The sequence below is a fragment of the Antedon mediterranea genome, chromosome 10, assembly GCF_964355755.1.
Source record: "Antedon mediterranea chromosome 10, ecAntMedi1.1, whole genome shotgun sequence".
Lineage (NCBI taxonomy): Eukaryota > Metazoa > Echinodermata > Crinoidea > Comatulida > Antedonidae > Antedon > Antedon mediterranea.
The window spans coordinates 3,625,134-3,648,280 of NC_092679.1; the positions used below are offsets into that span (position 1 = coordinate 3,625,134).

At 30.7% G+C, this 23,147-nt stretch overlaps 1 protein-coding gene across 2 annotated transcripts; it reads right to left on the reverse strand.

Annotated features, from left to right (window-relative positions):
- Positions 1–3,397: 3,397 nt before the first annotated feature.
- On the reverse strand, positions 3,398–20,103 carry LOC140060174 (cell division cycle-associated protein 4-like). Of its 2 annotated transcripts, none has more exons than XM_072106271.1 (2): positions 19,615–20,103; positions 3,398–5,494 (listed from the first exon to the last, which is right to left on the reverse strand). In XM_072106271.1, exons 1-2 carry the CDS (start codon positions 19,701–19,703, stop codon positions 4,678–4,680), a joined length of 906 nt encoding a protein of 301 aa, XP_071962372.1. In that variant the 5' UTR covers positions 19,704–20,103; the 3' UTR covers positions 3,398–4,677. The 2 variants fall into 2 exon arrangements, with proteins under 2 accessions (XP_071962372.1, XP_071962373.1); XM_072106272.1 differs by lacking the exon at positions 19,615–20,103 and adding an exon at positions 12,779–13,575.
- Positions 20,104–23,147: the final 3,044 nt, after the last annotated feature.

Below are 23,147 nucleotides of genomic sequence, written 5' to 3' on the forward strand. Positions count from 1 at the left end.
ACATTAGATCATCTCCATCTGCCTAAAGTTAGAAAAAGGTCGAAATATTTCCCAAAGATTTTAAAGGCTAGGTGCGGGCACAAAATTTCTATTGATCATACATTCCAATGATTATCGATCTATAGTTTCCCCTATGTTTCATAATTTTTGGGATTTTATTTGTGTTACACGAGCTTGTTGAAAATAAGCACTTTCTTATCAGTGGGGGGATAGTTCAAATTACACAGTAAAATCTCTATTCTTTTGTACACACATTTTGTAAATAGAGAGGAATTTAAAAAAGCTATGAAAAATAAACGGTGTGGTAAAAAATGTTATCAGATAACTAAATATAGGTAATATAACTTGAATATTACATTTCTGATATTTTTATTCAACTTCAGATTTTTATTTTCATGCTATAGCAAAAATTATCCACCGTATATCCACCATCTTTTTTCACCATCTAGGGAGTCACCAGACATGTTATTACATTAGGTTAACTACCTAACTACTGAAAAAAAGTCTTCCTGGTTTTTATGGAAGAATTTTGCCAAATTTTGTATTTGATACCATATTAAGGGAAATTCATGTTTTTTCGTCTCGATTTCTGTTACAAATATTTGATTTATGTACAATTAACCAAATATTATATTTAAAATTCATGCCTGTACCTGAGCTCTGTCTATACTCTCAAACTTTTTGTGACAAAAAAATGTGCCCATATATGGACATGATTATGATATCACTCACATTTGGGAATATCACAACCATATTTAGGCACATCACTTTTTTTTTGTCAAACTTGTTTGCTAGTGTAGACAGAGCTTAATAAGGATTTGTGTAACCATAACAACTTTGACTATAAATATAATAAACAGCAACAAAAATAATATTTTAATTTTTTCATTTATTCTGAAATTTAAACAAAATATACAACATATACAAAATGAAGTCAACAAAACTAGACTTCTGCATTTGGGATAATTAAATAAAAGTACTAAAAAATTAATTGTTTACATTTTCTGCCAAATAAATGTTGAAACAATACACATTTTTTGGCAAGAACATACAATTGTATTAAAAAGTACATGAAAGAGGACAGAACGAAAGTATTTGGGTCAATCAGGAGGTGATAACGCTTAGAAAAGGCGGGGCCTACCCCCAATTTTCAAATTTCTACGAACACCTGAGATACAGAACCATTTTCAGCTTTATAATACTCTTATTAATTTTCCATTTTTACGAGGCTTTAATTTCACCATCATAATTACATTGACACACATTTTTATAAATATAATTTTGAAGATTCTTATTATTATAATTTAGGTTTACACAGTACTTATTATAAATCACTATTAAAACAAAGAGAATATTGTCAGTCAGTCATTGCCAATTTTAAAATATTTTTATTTATCTCAAGCAAAATAATCTAGTTTTAAAAACTGTTCATCATTTGTTTTTGCAGCACTGTAAATTTTCCTTTCAAATTGACAGGAAAATGTATGTTAATTAATATATTGCTGATTGTTAAAAATATTTATTGTATGTTAAACAATCCTATCAGTTTGAATAATTATTGATTTCTTTCCCCAATCACTGACCCGCGACGAATGCACTGACCCGTGTTAAATGAGTTGACCCATGATAAATTGGAAATTCATTATCGTTGCAACTATAACACACTGGCAGGATCAATGTAATGTGCCCAGTACAATAGTAGCAGTCTTTGAATAAATTAAACGGGAATGAGGGAGGTGTCATATAAATAAAAACCTACATACATTGATATTAATATTAAAAAAAACAGCACAGTTGAATTATTGTTACACATGAAGAATTACTTAATTATAGTAACTCTTATAACAATTAATCATATTCATATTTATTTATTCTTAAATAATATTTCAGGCCTTCAGAATGTCCTAATTAATTTTAAATATATTTTTTTGAAAATCTAATTCTTTTACAAATAGAAGAAATAGAAATAGTTGTCTAGAAACAAATATTGGTAGTCATGGTGAATTGTTTTTAATTATTCGCATAATCTTACTTACGGTATTTATCTCTCTTCCCTCGGTGAATTATCGCGTTAATGTTATACAGATTTTACACACTCTGTTTAATTTATTTTCATTGTAACTAAGAATTTCATTTGAAAATTAACAATCGGATGAATAAGAATGCGAGCTATAAAATCACAATATAAATATTACATAACGTTACTTTGGTTATGTGATCATTTCTATGTACAAAAAGTAACAAAATAAATATTATTATAAGTTATAAACTACAAGAAATGAACAAATATGTGATATTGTACGTGTGCAAATAATATTTGAATTAATGTATAAATGGTTTTGTCAAAATCATTACCATTTTTGCACAGAAAAAATGAATAATATAACTAAACATTTGTTTTCTCTCTTTTCAAGTTGTTAGAAAGATATAAATATAAAAATACACAATTTGCACAATGTTTATGGGTGATTCTGGGAGGGGGGATATTTTGCACACCTTATTCGGAGTAAATAATAAATAAAAATCTTTTTTTCACATAAATTTTGAAATTGCATAAATTAAGGAATCAGACCGTCTCATTTATTGGACGTTCATTCTCTAATTCTCATTTTAAAGGTCAAAGGCCAAAAGTATAATTTATTTTACGATGTCTTTTTGCAGACCACGTAATCATATGGTAAAAACCAGAACACTGTTAAAATTCAGTATTAACCGACGTCTAATTATTTCTATAAAAAAAATTTTTTATTTAACATAACTTTAATAAATAAAATTGTGATTGAATAATTTATACAATAACCTGTTTTACAGTATTATTTTTTAATACACACAGTATATGGAAACGGTTTAGACATTTTTCATTTAGAACAGTCTGGATAAAAAAAAAACATTTTAAACAGAAACAATTGCCATGATTATGTGTTATGCTACATCATGTGTGTATAATTCATAAATGACAAATGCAGAACCCAGTACACTTAGTGCAACATTAAATACCAAAAATGACAAATTATTATTAAAATGCAGCTTGTTTTAAGTGTTTTGATGGTAAAAGGCAGAAAAAAAATCATATACTACTATGCAGAATAGCAAACAAGTTTTACAAGTACAGGAGTATAAAAAGCTTATAAAATGTTAGCTGTAGCTATAACAACTTACTACATTAGCAGAATATCAAAATATTAAAATCAATATCAAAGCATAATTTAAATATATGAATATGCATGTTGTGGAAAATATTGGATGAGACAATCAGTATCATAGACAGTAGTATAAATTAATACATTTAGAATATCCATATGAAACATGAATATTCATGAATGCATAATCTCATGAATATGCATTTCAATTTAAATAAATACATAAATAGCTTAATTATCAAATTGATAGTCTCCTATATTTAATTTTAAAATGCATAAATCTGTTTCCGCAGCTTTTAAAGAGAAAGTATTACACTTAATTTCAATTTATCAAAATTGTAAATAATCTTTGATTTGTAAAGATATGCAGCAATTTGATAAGATTCAATAACAGGCGTTTAAACTGCAGTGCTCATGAAAAAAAAAGATTTAAATAATATTGATATTAAATAGATTTGGTTTTTAACATATACAGTTACATATTAACCTACTCTTAAATATAGACATCCTATTTAACCAAGTATTTGCTAATAAACAAACAGTGTGTTGTGATATCATTGGCAAATTTGTCACAATGTATCACATGTGACACCTGTATCATCCATAAGCCATAACCTTAATAAAACAGGCATAACATTTGATACATATGTGACACTGTATTACATATTTTGCGATACAGAGAACAGAGAATCGTGTGACAAGGCCTGGTCATTATGTTTACATTATGGAAATTTGAAATCATTTGTAAATGAGGAATATTAATACTGTACTGTATATGAAATTCATTACTGAAAACTTTTTCTTTTTTGTACAACATACATTAATTGATTCACAGGAGCACCGGTGATAAATTCATCAAATAATCATTATTGATAAAATGAGAGGAGAGATTGTAAGCTAGGCACGAATTGACTAGTAAAATAAATAAATTTTAAAATTTGAATTTACAGATTGCGTATATTTGGGTCTAAAATTTGTCATCTCCTCCAATCTAAATTTGAATCTTAAAAAGTTTTAAAATTAAATAAATATTCATTAATTATGCATACATAATTTATTAGCATGACCCAGCCATACTGACTTATTTTTTACTTATCATTATTGAATGTTTTTTCTGAATAAATTACATAAATACTTTTGTTTGGATAATCTTTACGTTTTGCTATATTTATAGTTAAAAATCACAAAATAGTTTTTTCATTTGTTTTAAATAATTTTAAAATTGTTCTAAGAATTTTGGCATTAGATGAGATACAAACAGATCTAGCCTATTCAAGTATAAATTTTTCAAACGTGTGAGCCCCCACCCTCTTTTTTACAAAATTCTTAATGTTCTATTCAAGGGAAAGTATAAACTTACAAAGATAAAAAATATTATATATCTTATTTTTAATTTCTCTATTATATTTACATTATTTTACAATATGTATTTTTTACGAAATTAGACGGAATACCAAAAGACATATAAAAACCTCATTGTCTTGAATAAGAAAGATAGATTTTTGTTTTTAGGTAGACAAAACAAGTTTGGATTCTTTTACATTCCCACGTCCACAAGCACATGCATTATCTGGTCGAGTTCGTCCGTGAGATCTGTCCGACAAAGTCCTTGCGTCGTTGGCGATTCTAAACTGTACGGACTTAAGTCTAAACACACAGATTTTAACAAGTCGTCGGCGGTACACATTGGAGTAACTGATTTTGAGTTTGGTATAACGGACGCTGTAATGTCATAATCATATTGCGTGATGTCAATATCACGGAAGAAATCGTCCGGTGAGAGTTGGTCAGCGGGATTCATTAGAATGTCGCAGCTAAAGTCGTGAGCCTTTAACGAAGGAGAGTCAGTGAATATTCTCTGAGGTTTATGTATAGTATTTGGTTGGTTAGCACCAACATGAGTATTATTTGATTTTAACGTCGGCAAAGTCCTGTTATCAAGTATGTCAGAAGCACACACGTTTTCAGTTCGTTTGCATAAGTTGAGGGCACCGATTGCATCTTTCTTCACAATGTGACATAACCCATCCTCGCCTATTCGAGGTTCTGGGTTCGCTTCATCCTCTTCTTCCTTTCCAGTCTGGTTTGCAGCGATTAAATTTGTGAGCCTTTTACAGTCGTGGAATTTACCCTCTGATCGGAGTTCTTTTTCAATTTGTCGTAACGTGTTACATATAAGAACAGAACGTCGCAAACATGGCTCGATCAGAGCACGGCTCATTTGTAATTTGCATATTGAAATGTTAAGAACAGACTGACGTTGGACGCAATAGTGGATACCACCGCGCCCTTCTATTTCGTCTACTTCAATGAATTTGCGTTTTAATCTGGGATTCACTAAGACAGGCATTGAACTGAAAGAAAAAAATAAGAGAAATAATTACTTATGAAAAATGATAACTCTCATTATTAATACATTAACCCTTTCACATCACCTAGAAACAACTCCTAAGTTTACACACCCCGGGCTGCACACCATACAAAATGCAGCAGTTTTCTACCAGAAAGGGATGTAAAAATATTTCATTTTCAGGGAGTTCAGAATAAATTACCAAATTCAACAACAAAAATCAAAAATAATTTTCATTTTTGAATGAATGGATTGTCGGTACTAAATAAAAAATTAATAGTATTAAATTAGTAGTTGAATTAATAATTTGAAAAATACAAAATAAATACTGAATTTTGTTGACATTTTAAATCAGATCTTTTATATACCTTACGAATTGCCAATATGAAACTAAGCCGTTCCCTGCTATAATACATTAGATTTGCAGGCAAATAAAATGGTTGAATGTGAATTATTATGCTGGTATTATAAACAAAGCTAGAGCATAAAGCTTGTTTGTTTATGAAATAAAAGTTATTACAATTATTATATTAAAAGTTATAGACCACTTGTTCTATATTTCACTTTTTTTGGTGAGCCTTCATAAAAAAAAGCCATATAAACAATATATGTCTGAATTTCTGATATCATAAACGTCACTGAAATAAAATTAAAAGAAAATGTCCAGGAACAATGCATTAAAAATAGTTGATTTATTACAAGTATGTAATAAATGTTTATCACCTAAAAAACAGTATAAAATTATCATCAGAATTTAATTCCTCAAAAGATGTATAAAATAATGTCTAACACTGTGAATTGTATGGTACATTGAGCACAGACTAGGTACACAGGCTAGGGCCTTGACCTCAATCCACGACCTACCTTATTACTAATGCACTGAATAAGAATAATTCAAAGTAACTACAGTACGTTTAGATACACTGGATTCTATATGCACTGTGTCTGCTGGTACAGTACTCTATAGATTACAATGTTATACAAACTATAATTGAGTATACTCATTAGTTATCCGCACTTGGCGGATAACTCCTTGTTATTGTATGGGATCAATATTTTTTTCTGTATTATTCTTCTTTCTTTCTCGCTATTTTTGTGTAGAGCGTTTCTCTAAAATGTGTAAACATAACATTTTATAACTTTGACAACATGTGGGCATTTACGTGAAGTTGTGCACCTCCTATTTTTGAATTACGTCAGAGTTGCGCAACGTGACTTACGCGCGATTTTATAATTTTTCATGATTGATCATAGATTAAAAACTAAAAGTGATTTTTAATTGACACTTTGTGAAAGTTTAATTTATATCATTCGCTAACTTTCTGTTTGAAAAAAATTGCGTGTTTTAAACAAAGTTACGCGCGCACGCGCATTTAAAATTTCAAAATACGCAAAAATAATTTCTAATCAACTTTCTACGCGTTTCATGTCATTTTAAGCATGTACAAAATTACCGCGCGCGCGAAAAATATTACGCGCACGGTGCACATAGAGCATGAAAATCATGTTTTTTTCTCTTGAATTGTGATTTTCCAGCCTTTCCTAGTCATTTTCAAAAAGATTAACATCATTTCAAATTAAAATTACGTCATACGAACACGTTGATTTAGCCCATTTGCGCGCGTTTTAGTTGAAAAAGTTACAAAATGTTGTCAAAATTATGCCTATTTTGAATGTTTTATAGCTTCTCAGGATCAACGATTACCCCTAATTTTTTTAACTTAATATGTAAGCAGATATGTTGTAGATATGAATTCATGCAGAATTTTTACCTCACGGATGTTGTGACGTCATCATATGGCCACACGAATGTAAAATATAGGATTTTTTTGTCTTTCGTTATTGCTCATCACATTCAATGGAGCGCATCACGCTTATACGTATTTCTTTTTCTCCGAGAATTTAATATTGTCTAGGTCAATCAACTATCTTTCACATGAGATAAAAATATTTTAATTTTTATGACGTCATCATGCCTAAAAATTTTAATTACGTGGGTCATTAATTTCATCTTTACAGTAAATTTTAATCTGTAATAGCCCGTCAAAATAAAATGTGATAATCACGATTAAAACATTTTCTGGAAGCTCTTGGATTGTAGATATGAAATCATGTGAACATTTTGCCAATCAGATGCTGTGACGTCATCATATTGCAAGTTAAATAAAAAGTCGTATTTTCATCTTTTGCATCATAGTTCATTATATTTAAAAGAGCGCGCATCAATATTAAACGTATTCAAATTTCTTCTACACGTTAATATGTTGTTGCTGAGATAATTTGCTTCCGAAATTGCTATCTTAGTGTTTCATCTTGATACCGTCGCCATGTTACAAATTTGAATAAATGGCGGGTCCCGTAATTTCACCTATTCTACACTGTATGTAACATGTATACAGATTATACTGTTTGCATGTATATACTATATGACACAAAATTGACAGAATTCAGCACTAACAACATATCATATTCTTCAGATCAGGTCATAATGCCATAATTTTTTCTGTGTGCAATATTCTAACGTATGACGTGCACGTGGCCTTTGTCGTGCGGATAACTAACTCGTCAAAGTGACGAGTTACATGTCTAGTTTATTGCTTACTTTTGATACAAATCTGTATAAAGCTCTGTCCACACTATCAAATATTATGTGACAAAATCACTACTATATTTGGGCGTATCACTACCATATTTGGGCACATCACATTTTTTTTTTCAAACTAGTTTGATAGTGTAGACAGAGCTTAAGAATATTTGTCCTTGTAAAGAATTATTTTAGTGTATTGACAAAAGAAACAGATTTGCCCTTTGTATTCATATGAATGTACATATTAATGATAATGATTATTGTTTATAATAACAACATTTATAATAATTAATAACAATAAAAACCATTGAAATAACTACAATTAACACCTTTACAGTATTTAAGGAGTGAGTACGAAATCAGTTTGAGCTCCTTATTCTCACTCCTGTGAGCAATGACCAAATAAATAATTAATAATAATAATAATAGGTTTAAATTTTAAAATGCCATTATGAAATATTGGAGTGAGTACGGAATCAGTTTGAGCTCCTTATCCTCTCACTCCTGTGAGCAGTGACTAAATAAATAATTAATAATAGGTTTAAATTTTAAAATGCCATTATGAAATATTGAAGTGAGTACAGAATCAGTTTAAGCTCCGCGGTGACCAAATAAATATAATTATTAATAGGTTTAAATTTTAAAATGCCATAATGAAATATTGTTGGAATTAAGGGAAGGATAGGGATAGAAGGAAATGGTATCCACAGTAACATTAAAACATCCAGGGTATGAAAAATAATATTTTTTTATCACCAATCAACATTAAATAAAATGCTTCAAATATAAAAGGAAGAGTTTTAAAATTATATCCTCTAATTGTATTTTTATAACAACAGGAAGAACATTTAAAATCCTAACCTGGGCTCACTTTAGTATCAGTGAAAAAGCACTCCTTGAAAAGTGATGCATTTCAATCAGCAGTTAGTATATAATTAATGCAGTTATGTAATGTATGTTTGAGAAATTTGAGTAACAGAGTACAACATGCAATGTTTTATAATTAATACTGTTATGTTTGGTTTGAGAGATGTGAATAATTTGCGAGTAACAAGGTACAACATCCAATACACTTGCAGTCGTCCGCTGTGAGCTCATTCACAATGTGCATGTTTGACTTAACAGTTAGGAATCCCAAATATTACACCAATGCTGATAAAACACTAGGTCACAACAACCTGGCTGGCTCCATACCTCAACACATTTGTAACACTCTATCTATGTAATGATGTATGTTACAAGTACTTAGTCGTGTAATGTTTATAATTCTATCAGATTTTATCAACCTAATTAAAATTTCTACATTTGTCATTACATTAATTAAATGCTAATTTAGATTCTAATCAATATTTAAAGACTTCTTAATCTGTGACAAAATATTTACTCAAATACACACAGAAATTCGGCCGAATTACGAACGCAAGGAAATAAAGATAAATACTACGGAAATGCATAACAACTACACAATAACTATGATTTGCTGTTGATGATGGGAAACCTGTGGCAAAACACAATTATTTTAAACAAATCACCGACCTACTGTACACCATGAAAATATTTTATACGTTTTACTGAATTTATTTAAATTTATAGCAAGTTGAGAACTCTCTGCAGTTGTACTGTTTAACGTAGAATTGTTGATAATTAATGTAATTTAATAATAAAAGGAAACAAAATTCCTACTATCTATCTAACCAGGAAAAGCAATTCTATTGTCACGTAGCATTGTACAAACATCCTTGTGGTGCCTTATGGTCCTGCCATTGTTAGTGTTTACAGGCCTACAGTAGTACTAATTGTTCTATGATCCTACTGCAAAGTACTTGAATACCTTTAGACGTATTCATAACTTGTCATAATAAAATAACAGAGGTACGCATACAGAGGCTGTCAATATTTTCATTGCTAATATACACTTGGAAATATAGGCCGAAAATATCAGGGCATCTATTTTGTTTTAAATTTAATTTTGTTTTTTTTATCTCAGTACTGGCGTACAGTAACAACAATTAATGATCTTGATGAGTAGCAAGATAGTAATTAAAAATAATGTATCGGGTTAATCTTCTAAATACCAGTTCATAGTTTTTTTTAAACTGCTACTTTATTCCTCTATGTACTGTATATTGCAAACAATACATTTATTAACAGTACATTATTTATTAGGTTTTTTCCTGGTTTATATTCATCAACTTTTTCTTTTTTACACTTGTGTTAAACAGCGCATAGAGACTACACAGTATTTGTATTTTGCGCTATATAAATTTAAAACCATTAACCATACAGTACACCACAATTTGAAAACATATTTATAAACTTTTCTTATCTTGTATAAAACAAATAATAACTTCCCATGAAATACTTGAATTGAATAACGTATTTTTATTTACTTTCATTATCAAAATATTTTGCACTATACAGTTAATTTTTAAAAAACAACAAATTAGTACTGTACTGAAAAAGCTAAAATGCCTTTTCTAGAAAAAAATATTTAGTTTTATTATCTATTATTTGAAAATAACATGACAATCTTGATGGTGCAACATAAAATCCACTGTTTCACAAAAACTGTAAGTTTCTTCCACTTAACAACAGGGGAGGCAGCGGTTAATACCATTACTTAATAGGGGTGTTCAAACCAGTTTACAGTATTTGGCCCGAGTACCGTACCATTATCTTTTTTTTTTTCAATTGTATGTGATGAAGATAAACACAATAATGTTTCAATTCAATTACCATACACAATAAAAGAAAAAGAAATTGATAAACGTTCGACTTTTTAAAATCAAATGTAGTGGACATTATTAAAGGCATGTGACCATAGAGCACATACAAGGCTAGTAGTAGTACCAAATTCAAGATCATTACACGGTAGTGAAAACACATTTATTCACCGGTCAACCAACTTACGGTAAAACCTACAAAGGTGACGAGCTTAAACGTTTAAAGTGTTTTACAGCTGTTGTTGTTCTTAACGTTTAAACACCGAAACAAGTTCTGACTCACCTAATGCAATTAACAAATCTTACTAATTTCACGATGACCAGGTTGTTTTTTAATGCGTAAATTCAGGTGCAAGCTATTACCGATTCTCAGCTACCCGTGTCCATAACACGGGAAGAACGCCACGTTTAGAGAACGTGTATTCGTTTGACGTATGACCCGTTTATTAAATGACTTAATAATTCCTTCCTTTATAACCATCATTAATGTGTTACTCACATCCAACATGTTGTTTTCATTAAGTCGTGAAAGTAGCAATTTTAATAAAAGAAACTAATTACTGTAAATATAAACATTAATAAAAATAGTTGTTATATCTTCAATGGGGCAATATATAAGGTGCTACAGGTAGGAGGTGAGAAGGAGCTTTTTCAGATCCCAAATCAAAATGTCGTGTTGAATTCAAAATACTTATTAGGGGCACATTTGCCTTATCCTGTTTCTATCGGTTTATATAAATATAATATTATTATTATGACAATTTTTTTTAAAATTACTACAAAGCGGCTTTGCATCAGGGAGCTAAGTTTTAAAAAAATACAAATATTTTCAGGAATATTTTTGAGGGGGAGGGGTGACTGATCTAAAATTTAGGTGATAAAAAAACTTAATTACTTAATTTATAAGTTTACACAATTCCTTTGTACATAAAAGGAAATTTTAAAAACAGGAAATATATTACAATTACTTTTACAATAGAAATCTTTTAAAACCTCAGTGTTTCATTGTCTAAGTCTTTGTTTACGTGTAAGAGTTTTATTCACAGTGGCTAAAACTCTGAAAGAGAAGATGCGCTTGACTGAGCAAGTCAACTCTATAGATAGTTAGTACAACTTCCAGTGGGAAATATTAATCCACACAACTGGAAAAATTGAATGTTTAATAGATCTACAATTGACCGTGATTTATAGAATTTCAAGAAGGTGATCATCCTTACAAAATAGCCAATAAGAGGACAAGTAATTGAATAAATACTTAATATACTGAATACTATACTAAAAACTTTTATAATATTTCCACTTTTTGATTTAATTTCATAAATAAAAAAAATATGATACTATTTTTTCATCACAAATTTTTGAGTAATAACAAAGACACACAAATATTGAGGATGGTCACTTTGCTACTGTTTCATAAATGTATAATTGGAAGTCCTAGATATTCAGAAACACAGTAGCATTGTAAAACAGGGGTCAATAGGATCACATGTCTAATAAATATATGAACCAAAGACCTGAAAATATTGAAGATGGCCACTTTGCCAGTGTGCCATAAAAGTATAATTTCAGTCCGATACAATGTAGGAAAGTTTAGCATTGTAAACCAGGGGTCAAGAACGCAAGTATAATTTAAACATGACTTTTATAAATAGTTACAAACAATATAAGGTACGATGCCAAAAAAGTATTTTTCAATGATACAAAAAATAATTGATAATAATTGATGCACAATTTTACAAATAAACGGAAATATTAAAACAATATTTTTAATATAAAAACATCAAATTGAATAGAAATTAATTTCTCAAAACATATTCACAAATTGCTGTAATAGAAATTATATAGCGTTTTGCAGAAACAGAATGAAATCACTGTATTTCGCTGAATTATGACTCATGTTAAAGTTTATGAAGAAAAGGATGTAAAATGAAGTATACAGTTTTGAAATATTATAAAAGGAAGTTAAATATGTACTTGCCTTCTTAAAACTATAAGTCGACCCATAGAACTCCAGTGAGGTGCATATGTTTCTATGCACACAGGTTCTGGTAAAATAACTCATGTGGTATCTCTCAATGATTTTAACTACCAATAATAATTGAAAAACTTTCTAGACAGATAACCAAAAACTGCAATGCGAGAGTTTTAGCACTGAATTGTGATTTATCCTAATATGGGAAGTCGTATTGGCATTGCTCAAAGTATCCTGTCTGTAGGCCATGCAGGAACAAAATAATGTTACTCATATAAAAAGATTATTAAAAATCGCAACCTCTTCACTTAAAACGCAATTAACTTAAAATACTTAACATTACAAATTAATAACAAAATAATTATGTTTAATAAGCCAAAATATTATGAATGAATGTTGTTTTATTTATTTAAAATTATTATGATTTTGTGTTGGTTTAAAAAGATAGTAACATGTTTTTTTTCTGATGTGGCCAATTTCCTGTAAACTGTTTTGAATGTACGCTACTTGCTTGCGACAGCTACAAACAAAGCCTCCACTGGTTTTTTGAGATTTTGTTGGGAAGTACAGAAGTGTGACTACTATTTTATAAATGCAGCCAAAAAATAAAAGGAAGCTAGAAGCCAAGCAGTGTTACGCTTGGGCAAATAATCAAACATGATTACACAATCTCCCACCCCATATCATTCCTTTAAATCAGCACAAATTATTGTTATACTGACAGTTCTACGGAGTTATAATTAAAATTTAATTATAAGCAAAGAAATCGCAGATGATTAGGCATTTATAAATGCATATAAGAATTAACAGGCCAGTGATTAGCACGAACTAACGTTTACTTTAAAGCCCCATTCCCTACGTTTTTTAGATCTAATTTAAGATCACAAACTATATTTAATGTAAAAATAATACTATATGGTCCTATTGCGATAACTTTTTTCGTCTTTAAACTGTTAAAAATGTGAAAAATAAATCGATTTTAATAATTATAGCGGCCCGCTATAAATCCCAAAATGCATTGCGCGCGGATTGATATTTTTGTTTTTCACCTGTAATTCGCCCACTTTTCGATCGATCGTGAAGCCAAAACAAATGGAAGACTCCTAACTTTTCAGCGAAAATACCGGGTGTTCCCCAATTTGTATCAACGGAGTCTGGCAAAAATAGAAAGACAATTAATGCAGCAACTATACAATGTCAGCCTAGGTATATAGCTAGCGTACGATGTTCGTACGTTACCGATGTTTACCAGCTAGGCCTACAAAACTAAGCCTAGCTAGGCTAGGCCTGAGACCGTCCACGAGAGGTCGATCGCCGCGAGCTACTTAGGTAGTGCATTGTTTCTCACTTTTTATCATAATTTACCATAAAACGTACATTTAAGACAAGGAATGACATGGTTTAATGTTTTTAAAGTGATATATATGTATTATTTTCCAAAAAACGTCCAAAATTGCAGGGAAGGGGTCTTTAAAGTTTCTTCATTATTTTTCTCTGTTTTTTATCTACTTCTACCTCTAACTTTTAAGTAACTTTCAAGTCTGGATCCATAAACTATAGAGAACAGGATGGCGATGGGAGGGGTAGTCAGTTTTCACCACCCACCCTTAATTCCCCAGCACAGCTTGCTGTACTTTATATTAATAATTATATTTAAAGCATCTTTGCCTCGCATGTTTTTTAACCTCTCGCTACGGCCTTGTTAGTAGACGGAGTCAGATGCAACACATTCTTGACACCCCCTCCCCCCACACACAAAAATAAATAAAATCCACCCCCTGTCTGTCTCTTTGTGGTGTTTACCATTGAATGTAGAATGCATGCACAGAAACCAAATGGGAGTCAAGAAACATGACATTGGAAGGGCTGGCCTATCCGATTCAGAGAGCGATGAATCATCGTCTACTGTAGTACAAGCTCAACTAATATATGCAAACAGGACACTTTAGTCTTTTGTCAGCAAACTTTCTATGGCAAACCAGCAAATTATAAATAATAAAACAAACCAAATTATGACTTCATTATGTTTTGTATACTGTAGGCCTATATATATTTATAATCATAATGATATAAGTAACGACTGTTTATTGTTAATGACTGAATGTGATTTACAGTCATAATAAATATGTACTTTTACATGTTTAATATGCAGTCATAAAACGTATAATATGTGTATTAAAGGCAGTAATATTGATATTTTCTTTTGAATATAAAAGAGATTCTTAAACAGTGATTATAGAACAATGCAAGTAATCAATTTTCAAAACGAAGTATAACGCAATGAAATATGTAAATAATAAATAGATACTGTACGTCATCATAGATGATATACATGCCGTTAACAGTTACCATGGTATTGTATCTAACAATAGGTGATATACTGAAAATGTATTAATTAATTTGGAACGATAAGATGAGGAAATCTGTGAGAATGGAAAAAAGTCACCCCAACCAAGATTTTTTTTTGTTCAAACCCGCTTGGATAGGGACTCTTTAACTTACTGTACACACAACATCTATTAAGAAAGCAACCTCTATTAAGGGGACATTTTTTGGGTGCCGAAGGTCCTCTCATAATGTACAGTAATTATCACTGTTTTACTGTATTAATTTAATTTTTAAACAATGAACTTTGATTTTGTTTGCGTATCTGTATCATTTTTATCGAATGTTTTATCAATTGCATCAGGGTGGGGTATGCACATGTTTCTATTAATAGACCATGACTCTATCACTATCTCTTTGTGACTTATTGTATCTAGGCACTAGTATTACTGTATTGCCTATTATTGAGTAACAACAATGACACATCAAAAGGGTCACAAGTTCTTGTTTTCAAATCCTCAAAATACACTAAAAAAATGTATGAAAATTGTATCGTAGATGAATTAACATTTAGTGTACAATAACTGTGTAAGGGAGGATCCGGGATTTTTAAATGGGTGTTCACTAGCATGTATGATATAGGCTGTCAAACATATATTAAAAAGTAGTCACAATGTCATAGCTGTAAAAATAAGGACTCCTTTGGATCTACCTCTGCTGTTAGTGCATAGCTTTAAGGAACTCATTCTGTACCCCATGTATCTTGTTGTTAATTGATACATAAATGTGCTTAATTATTAATTAATTATTATTATTAAATTATAATTATTTAATTTTGTTCATGCAATGATAATCTGTGCTCTCTGTACTTTTTGTAGCTGGCTTCTCAATTATACCAACAAACACCATAACGAAATTATATTATAATGTACTTTTCAGTTTCTGCCCAAAAGGCATTCAAATTGCACCATGGATTGAAATTACAATCACACTAACAGTATATAAAATGTAATAATATGTTTTTGAGTGCCTGTACTGTATATACCAATTCAGTTGCTATACTAAACATGTACATTATTGTTCAGAAGTACGCAAACCCTCTCTATATCTGTTTGAATTGGTTTAATGATGTGTATGTAGTACACAACCATGTAAGAGCCAGACAAATTAAAGTACTTGTGTGATACACTTCATAATTATTATCCATCAAAATGCACCTAATAACGCTGAATAAAATGCAACCAGTAGATATTTTATATCCAGGGTAGTTTGTTAGATTTTGATGACCCGAAGCTTAAAACATATACTATAAACGCAGCTGACAATTATGTGTGCATAATTATTAAAAATAGACAGACTAAAGCTCTGTCTACACTATCAAACAAAGTGTGAAGTATTAAGAATTGAACAGCGCCGTCTTCAGTTCCCTTTCTAAGTGTGAATGCAGCTTTAGTCAGAAATTTTAAGACCAACCTCATTTAAGCTCAGCTGTCTACATTATCAAACTATTTTGACAATAAAAATGTGATGTGACTAAACATGGCAGTGATGCCCAAATATGGCAGTGATATGCCCAAATATGGTGGTGATGATATGACATCATCATGTCAATATAATGGGCACATAACATTTTTTTGTCACATAGAGTTTGATAGTGTAGACAGAGCTTACGTATTATAGGTAATCTACGAAGAGCAACACAATGTTTGCTAATGAAATTAGTGAAAATCTACAGTTAAATCGCAATTTTTATTGTATACACTGTTTTAATTACTTTTAATAGTGATAGCGTCGGCAAGTATGTATTTTGTCAATGTCAATTAATAATATCGACAATGATTTATTGTAAAAATTGGTTTTTATTCTGTGTAGTACATGTAGGGATTAATAAAATCAGGATAAAATAAATTAATAATTTAATAACATCAATAATTCAGAATAACAACTTGTTAAACTACAATGTTACAGTATACTGTAGTAATAATAAATGTAACTACTTTTTATATCAGAATAAATAAATAAAATAAAAAACTCCACCTAAAAACTACAATTAATTTACTGTGCTATACGTTTTCTTAGCTAGCATAATGCAAAACAAGTTTACTGTATAACACAAAGTAAAGGGGGTTTCCTAAAGTTTTCAATTGAAATTGAGTATACAGATATTAATAATAGCATGACAAGCATTTATTGTTCGTCAGTTGTTTGTGTATTGTTTTGCTTAAAATTACACAACGTTAAAAAATCCAGGATGAGTCACAGGCAGGTAACAGTGGGTGTACACACATGGCATACAGTAGAACTATGGAAGTGGTGTAGACGGTACAATGAATACACAGTTTTTATTGACACAACAGCACTAAGTCTGGGGTGGTATTTCATTTTTTGGGGGTGGGGGAGGGCGATTAACCTTTCTTTCCAAATGATCAAATTGATTAAAATTACTAAAACATTACAAGCACTTCCTGATGTTTACGTACTCACAGTAGGACCCAACAAATTGTCCCATTTACTTAATTAGAGTTTGCCCCTGATTTTCAGAAAAGGGGTGGCAACATATAAATACACATTTCTTTTACGGAAATTGTACCCTTAGTACCATTTATCTGTGTAAATTAATACAAGTTAGGGGTGTCCCAAAGGACAGTTCTACAGTACTGTATAAACCACCACCAAAAATCAGGGAAAATTTATGGATCAGCTAAACCTTAAAGATAGATATACTATTAGACAATCTTAGTTTTGGCATTGTGTTTCCAATACTAACATTTTAAGCAATTTATGTGACTGCAGTGTGTGCAGTAACTTTAAAAACCTAACTGTACCAGGAAAAACTGCTTTAATATCCTTAATATGTTTTGTATTTATAGTTAATGTAGGATATATGACCATAATATAACCATATAGAGGAAACTAGAGTACAACATAGGTGCTACACTGTATAATAATACTTTACTCCATGGTATAATCAAGGTATCATTGAACAAAATGCCCATAGTATTTGGATTAAATAATTAAGATAAGATATTCTAGGAAAATTGTCATTGTGCTACTGTCAATATCATTGTTAATAACCTAAAATCTATTATTGAACTTTGAACTTGATGAACAATATAACCATGACCCCTACATAGGTCATGTATTTATAGAACAAATAGGCTGAAATAACAAGACAATAAGAGACTTTACCAAATTCACAAATTAATTTCTTATTTATTTTGTACCGTAATAAATGAAAAATAATATTAGAAAAAATATTTTATCAGTAATTTGTGGGTTCTTAGAATGCAGGTGGGGGAGGAGTAAAGAAGAGAGGATCTGGGGGTGGGGGGCGGGTAAGCATTTCTTTAAGCGGATGTAATTTATCTGTCTTGCTTTTATTTACTGGCAAATAACCGATTATTTTAAAAAAAAATATTATTATTATCAATGAATTTTTCCTTGGCAGCAGAAATTTGGGCCTTTAGCTTGGTTCCCTAGGAACGCAATGTAAGGACGTAATTCAATGCAAGTGATTTGACCAATCACAAGCAATGGATTATTCGAACAGCCGCTTGTCATTGGTCAACTTGTTTCTGTTGCATCTCCAAAGAGTGAGAACCAAACTTGATACATCACATATCACACATTACCATAAATTACCATAAATTACCATAAATAATGTTACCTACTACTGTACATAGTTATGTCCGTAGCAATTGTCAACTTTAATATCCATTTTTCCTATAAATATTTTAAAATTATAGTGTAAATTGTGACTGCCTTGACCACATTAGATTCAGTGACACTAGAAAGTTTAAGGCCTAAAGGTCAGTTGAGTGTGTTTGCTGGCAGACAATAGCTATGCCCTTGCAAATACAGTACAAAATACTACTATAATTTGTAAAGAATACAGTTATTATAAGGTCAGCCATTATCCATGATATTGGAGTAAACAGCATGCCACTGATAATGTGTAACTACAATCGGCTAGTTAAATAAATTTTGGACGAATAAATTCACGTTTTTCAGTCAAGAATGAGAATAATATAATCAATATGTTTGATTTTAAATTGTAGTCATAAAAATCCAGTAAAATTTTATTTTAAAATTGAATATTTACACATTGAAGTAATATGTTGCATTTACTGGTGGTAAGAACACTGAACTAAATTGTTAAAATCTTAATTATTACTGTTAATTTACATAATTGTTCATCTCGTTTGTATTGTACAGTTGTCGTAAATTAATTTAGAAATGTCTTTTTAACAAACCAATCAAAATTTAAATCTCAAAGTCAAACAAAAAAGCTAAAAAGTTTATACTGTAAATGAACTATTAACAATGTATAAAATCAGAAATATAAATATGTAGCTGGAATGGTTATTAAATAATAATAATCTGTAAATAAACATTTTAGGTAGGGAGATATTTCTCTGATTTAAAAGTAGCAAGCATTCCATTCTTAAGATCAGATAATATAGGTTGACTACTTAATAAAAAGGATAGGGGTATCAAAAGTCGGGTCGTGTCCTTACCTTTTTTGTCCACAATGATTGAACGAGATACGGGTAGAAGGAACTTCTACATCGAAGTTCATTTCTTGGTAAGACAACGGTAAAAGCATGTCAACTTGGATGTTGATCTCAAACTACATGACGGTAGGTTTCTACCAAAGACTATCTTTGGTTCTACCTTCTTTCAAACACCATGGAAATTACAGTCAGTGTCATGAGCAGAAAATGTTTATTAAAATTTCAGGGGAAAATACCCTCTCCGATCCTTCACGCGTCAGTTTTTTTCGTTCCAGCAGCAATTGTCAAGTAAGTCGACAATGAACCGACTTGATTGGATGTCTCAGTATAGTAGCAACGTCGGGAAAACGATAACAAAGCTTTGCTCATAAAATCCCAACAAATCAAATAATTTTCTGCAACCCGACATAAACATAAGAATTGATATTATTACTGTATATCTGAATCGTTACGCCAACATTCAAAACGAAATGTAGGGCTATAGTATACAAAGCAGCCCTACAAACGGAAAGCTTGCCAACTATACGCTTCAGTAGTTTATTTAGTTGGTTACTCAACCAATCATGGAAGCGTGTGGCAAGTCGTGACGTAAAATCAAGGCTACCGGTACCTAATAAGGAAAGTGTGCACGTGAACAAAGCGAGCTGGTAATATTAAGGTCAAGGGTTGTATAATAATAAGTATGGTACAGTAATCTTACCATATTGTATATTATAACAAAAGTAAAACTTTTAAATGTTTAAGGTTATTGAAATACTTTGACGATGGTAAATAATTGATGACGATTTTAATTGTAAAATGTTTAGGCCTTACTATTATTTTTTTAGTTTTTGCCGACATTGTGAAGAGATATGCTCCCGAGCCATGACAGAATTGGGGAGGGGAGGGGTGCAAGCCCGGGGGTGCAAGGGTTAAACAGGCAATAGTAACATAGCACACAATATCAATGATACTTATAATTTTTTTTTAATGCTGTAACAAATTAATATATGCTATATTTTAATGTCACATATAGGTACGTACTGGACGTATACTCACTTTGACCAAAAATTGGATCGAAAAAAAAACAGTAACTTAAAAAGTTAAAAGTAACACAGAGTCTTTGGTTAATTTTTTTAATTTAACAATTTTTTTTAAAATTTGGTTAATTAGTTCATTTTGCGCGTTCCTTTTCTGCGCAAGTGAATCTTTAATTAAAAAAAAATTAAATTATCTCTATCCATGATACAATATATGCCTCGAACAGAAGGTACGGGTGTCACACATAATACTTGATGTTTTTAAATTCATGCATAGGAAAGATAAGCAGAAACTTAAAAATATCCTATGACGTATGATTCCACAAAAACGATGATAACCCTCGCTACAGACTAACCTCTAAACAAAGTACGTATGCATACATATTATTGAGGTTTATAGCACTTCGTACTGTTATATTCGATATAAACTTTTTAAAACTTGATGTGAAATCTTTCCCAATAACAATTGTTTCGCAGTCGAAGCAAGCGAATATCAATTTGATAAAGTTATAACGCTCTATTTTATTAAATATCTCAACTTAGGCCTAATGTTTAGACATGATAAAGAAATTCATTACATTTATAGTCTAAAATAACACTTCGCCAATAATTTTTTTAATAACATTGAAATAATTCATCCTCAAATTGATTGCAGGCAACAATTAAATGTCGCACATTAATAAGGAATATCCCGGAATCAATCACAGAAAAAAAATTCTAAGAAAAATGCTGTATACGTGTGTGAACTTTATAAACATCAGTAATTGCGAGAGGGCGCTGTCTAATACAGTTATTACGAAATGCCATAACGCAGAGTCCTGAACTTAATCCATGTCATTTTTTTATAAGGAATATTTGTTTTGGCATTGATTCAAGTATGTAAGGACAAAGAAACTATGAATTGTATCATTTGTGAGAGCTATGCTTTAGATTTAGCTAACAAAGCTTTTTTGTAATTCGCTGTAATAAAAAAATCTTACCATTTTATAATAATAACAAAGAATTTCATTTTTTCGGAGTAAAACTGAAAAGTAGCACATGTACCCGACGGCCGTGTATGTTTTAAAACAAAATGTTCGATTTCCAGTTGATGTAATGTCATCTTTGTAGATAATTCTTACGAACAAGTAAATAAAATATTGTGTCCGTTACGTTCCGGATTTAAAAAAAGTATTTCGGGAGACATTTACGCGGTCCATTCAGGTTAGTTACTCGGATGAGTTTGTTCTACCACTTCAGCGATAACATTGGCCGTAACAAATGTCCAAATTACCTCTAATTCACCGAAATGAGCCTACTTGGGTTATTTTTTTAATCTTGCGGGTTTTTTTTAATATTTATTTTTTGGCTATCTTACAACTCACTTTGGAACGAAAAGTTTTTACACTAAAAACTTAATTTACAAAATAGTTTACACTACGTAACAAAACAAAACAAATTCACAAAGTCAAATTGAGGATTTTTTCAGACATTTTAGAAGAATGTTTTTGTGACACATTGAATGATATTAATTAGGTATTAAACTGTTAACATTTCAAATGATCATACATGTCAAAATATCGTGTTAAAGCTAAATGTATACGAATCGGCAATTAAAACTGTTTTAGATCGAATCCGAAAATCGTTAAAGAGTTGATAAAACTAGTAATTTTACCCTCATGGCTCAATTATGATCATTATGAATGTTGCATTTCTTGCACGCTTCACTGCACATTGTCTTTATCCTCCATTCCCAGGCATCTTAATTATCTTTATGTGGGCGTATACTTAAATTGATATTATTTAATATCTACGTAACGCGCTGTCTGCTTCTTTGGCTTCTTCGAGATATAATAGCCAATTCATAAGTGACGTCATTGTCGTTGACGTTACGTAGTATTCTACGCGATAGTTAATGACATAATAATGTGACGGTACGTTGATGACGTAATGCAGTATACACGTGACGTTAGGCCTAACATACTTTTATATGTTTATAGTACTGTACTGTGCTATCGTGTTTCTTTATATTATTGTAGAATACATTCCTTATCTACAACATTACCATAACCTACACGACAGCCTACATACATATTATTTTTAAACTGTATCGAGGAGAGGATATTGGAAGGACCAATCCGTGACACGTCGTGATCAGATGTGTTACGTGTCGATTTCAGGATTTTAATGTATTTAATTGTAACGGTACAATTAATTTTATAAAAAAGAGATTCTCTTTTATTTTCCATTTTGGTGAGCCAGTTGACAGTATTGCTACATTACATGCAAGACATTCAGCGCTTTTCCCAATAATTTTTTTTTCAAACATTTTTTATTATTAACACTGATAACTGTGTAAAATTAATTTCGGTTAGTTTGTCCATTTTGCATTTTATGTAAATACAATCATTCTCCTCTGTACTCTAGTGGTTATTGCTCGCTCGCCATGAGCGACAAATTGTGAGTTATAGCAGACTTTCCGTTGATGATCGAAATTTGATTTATACATGAATAAATATATTCTACACAATGTATATG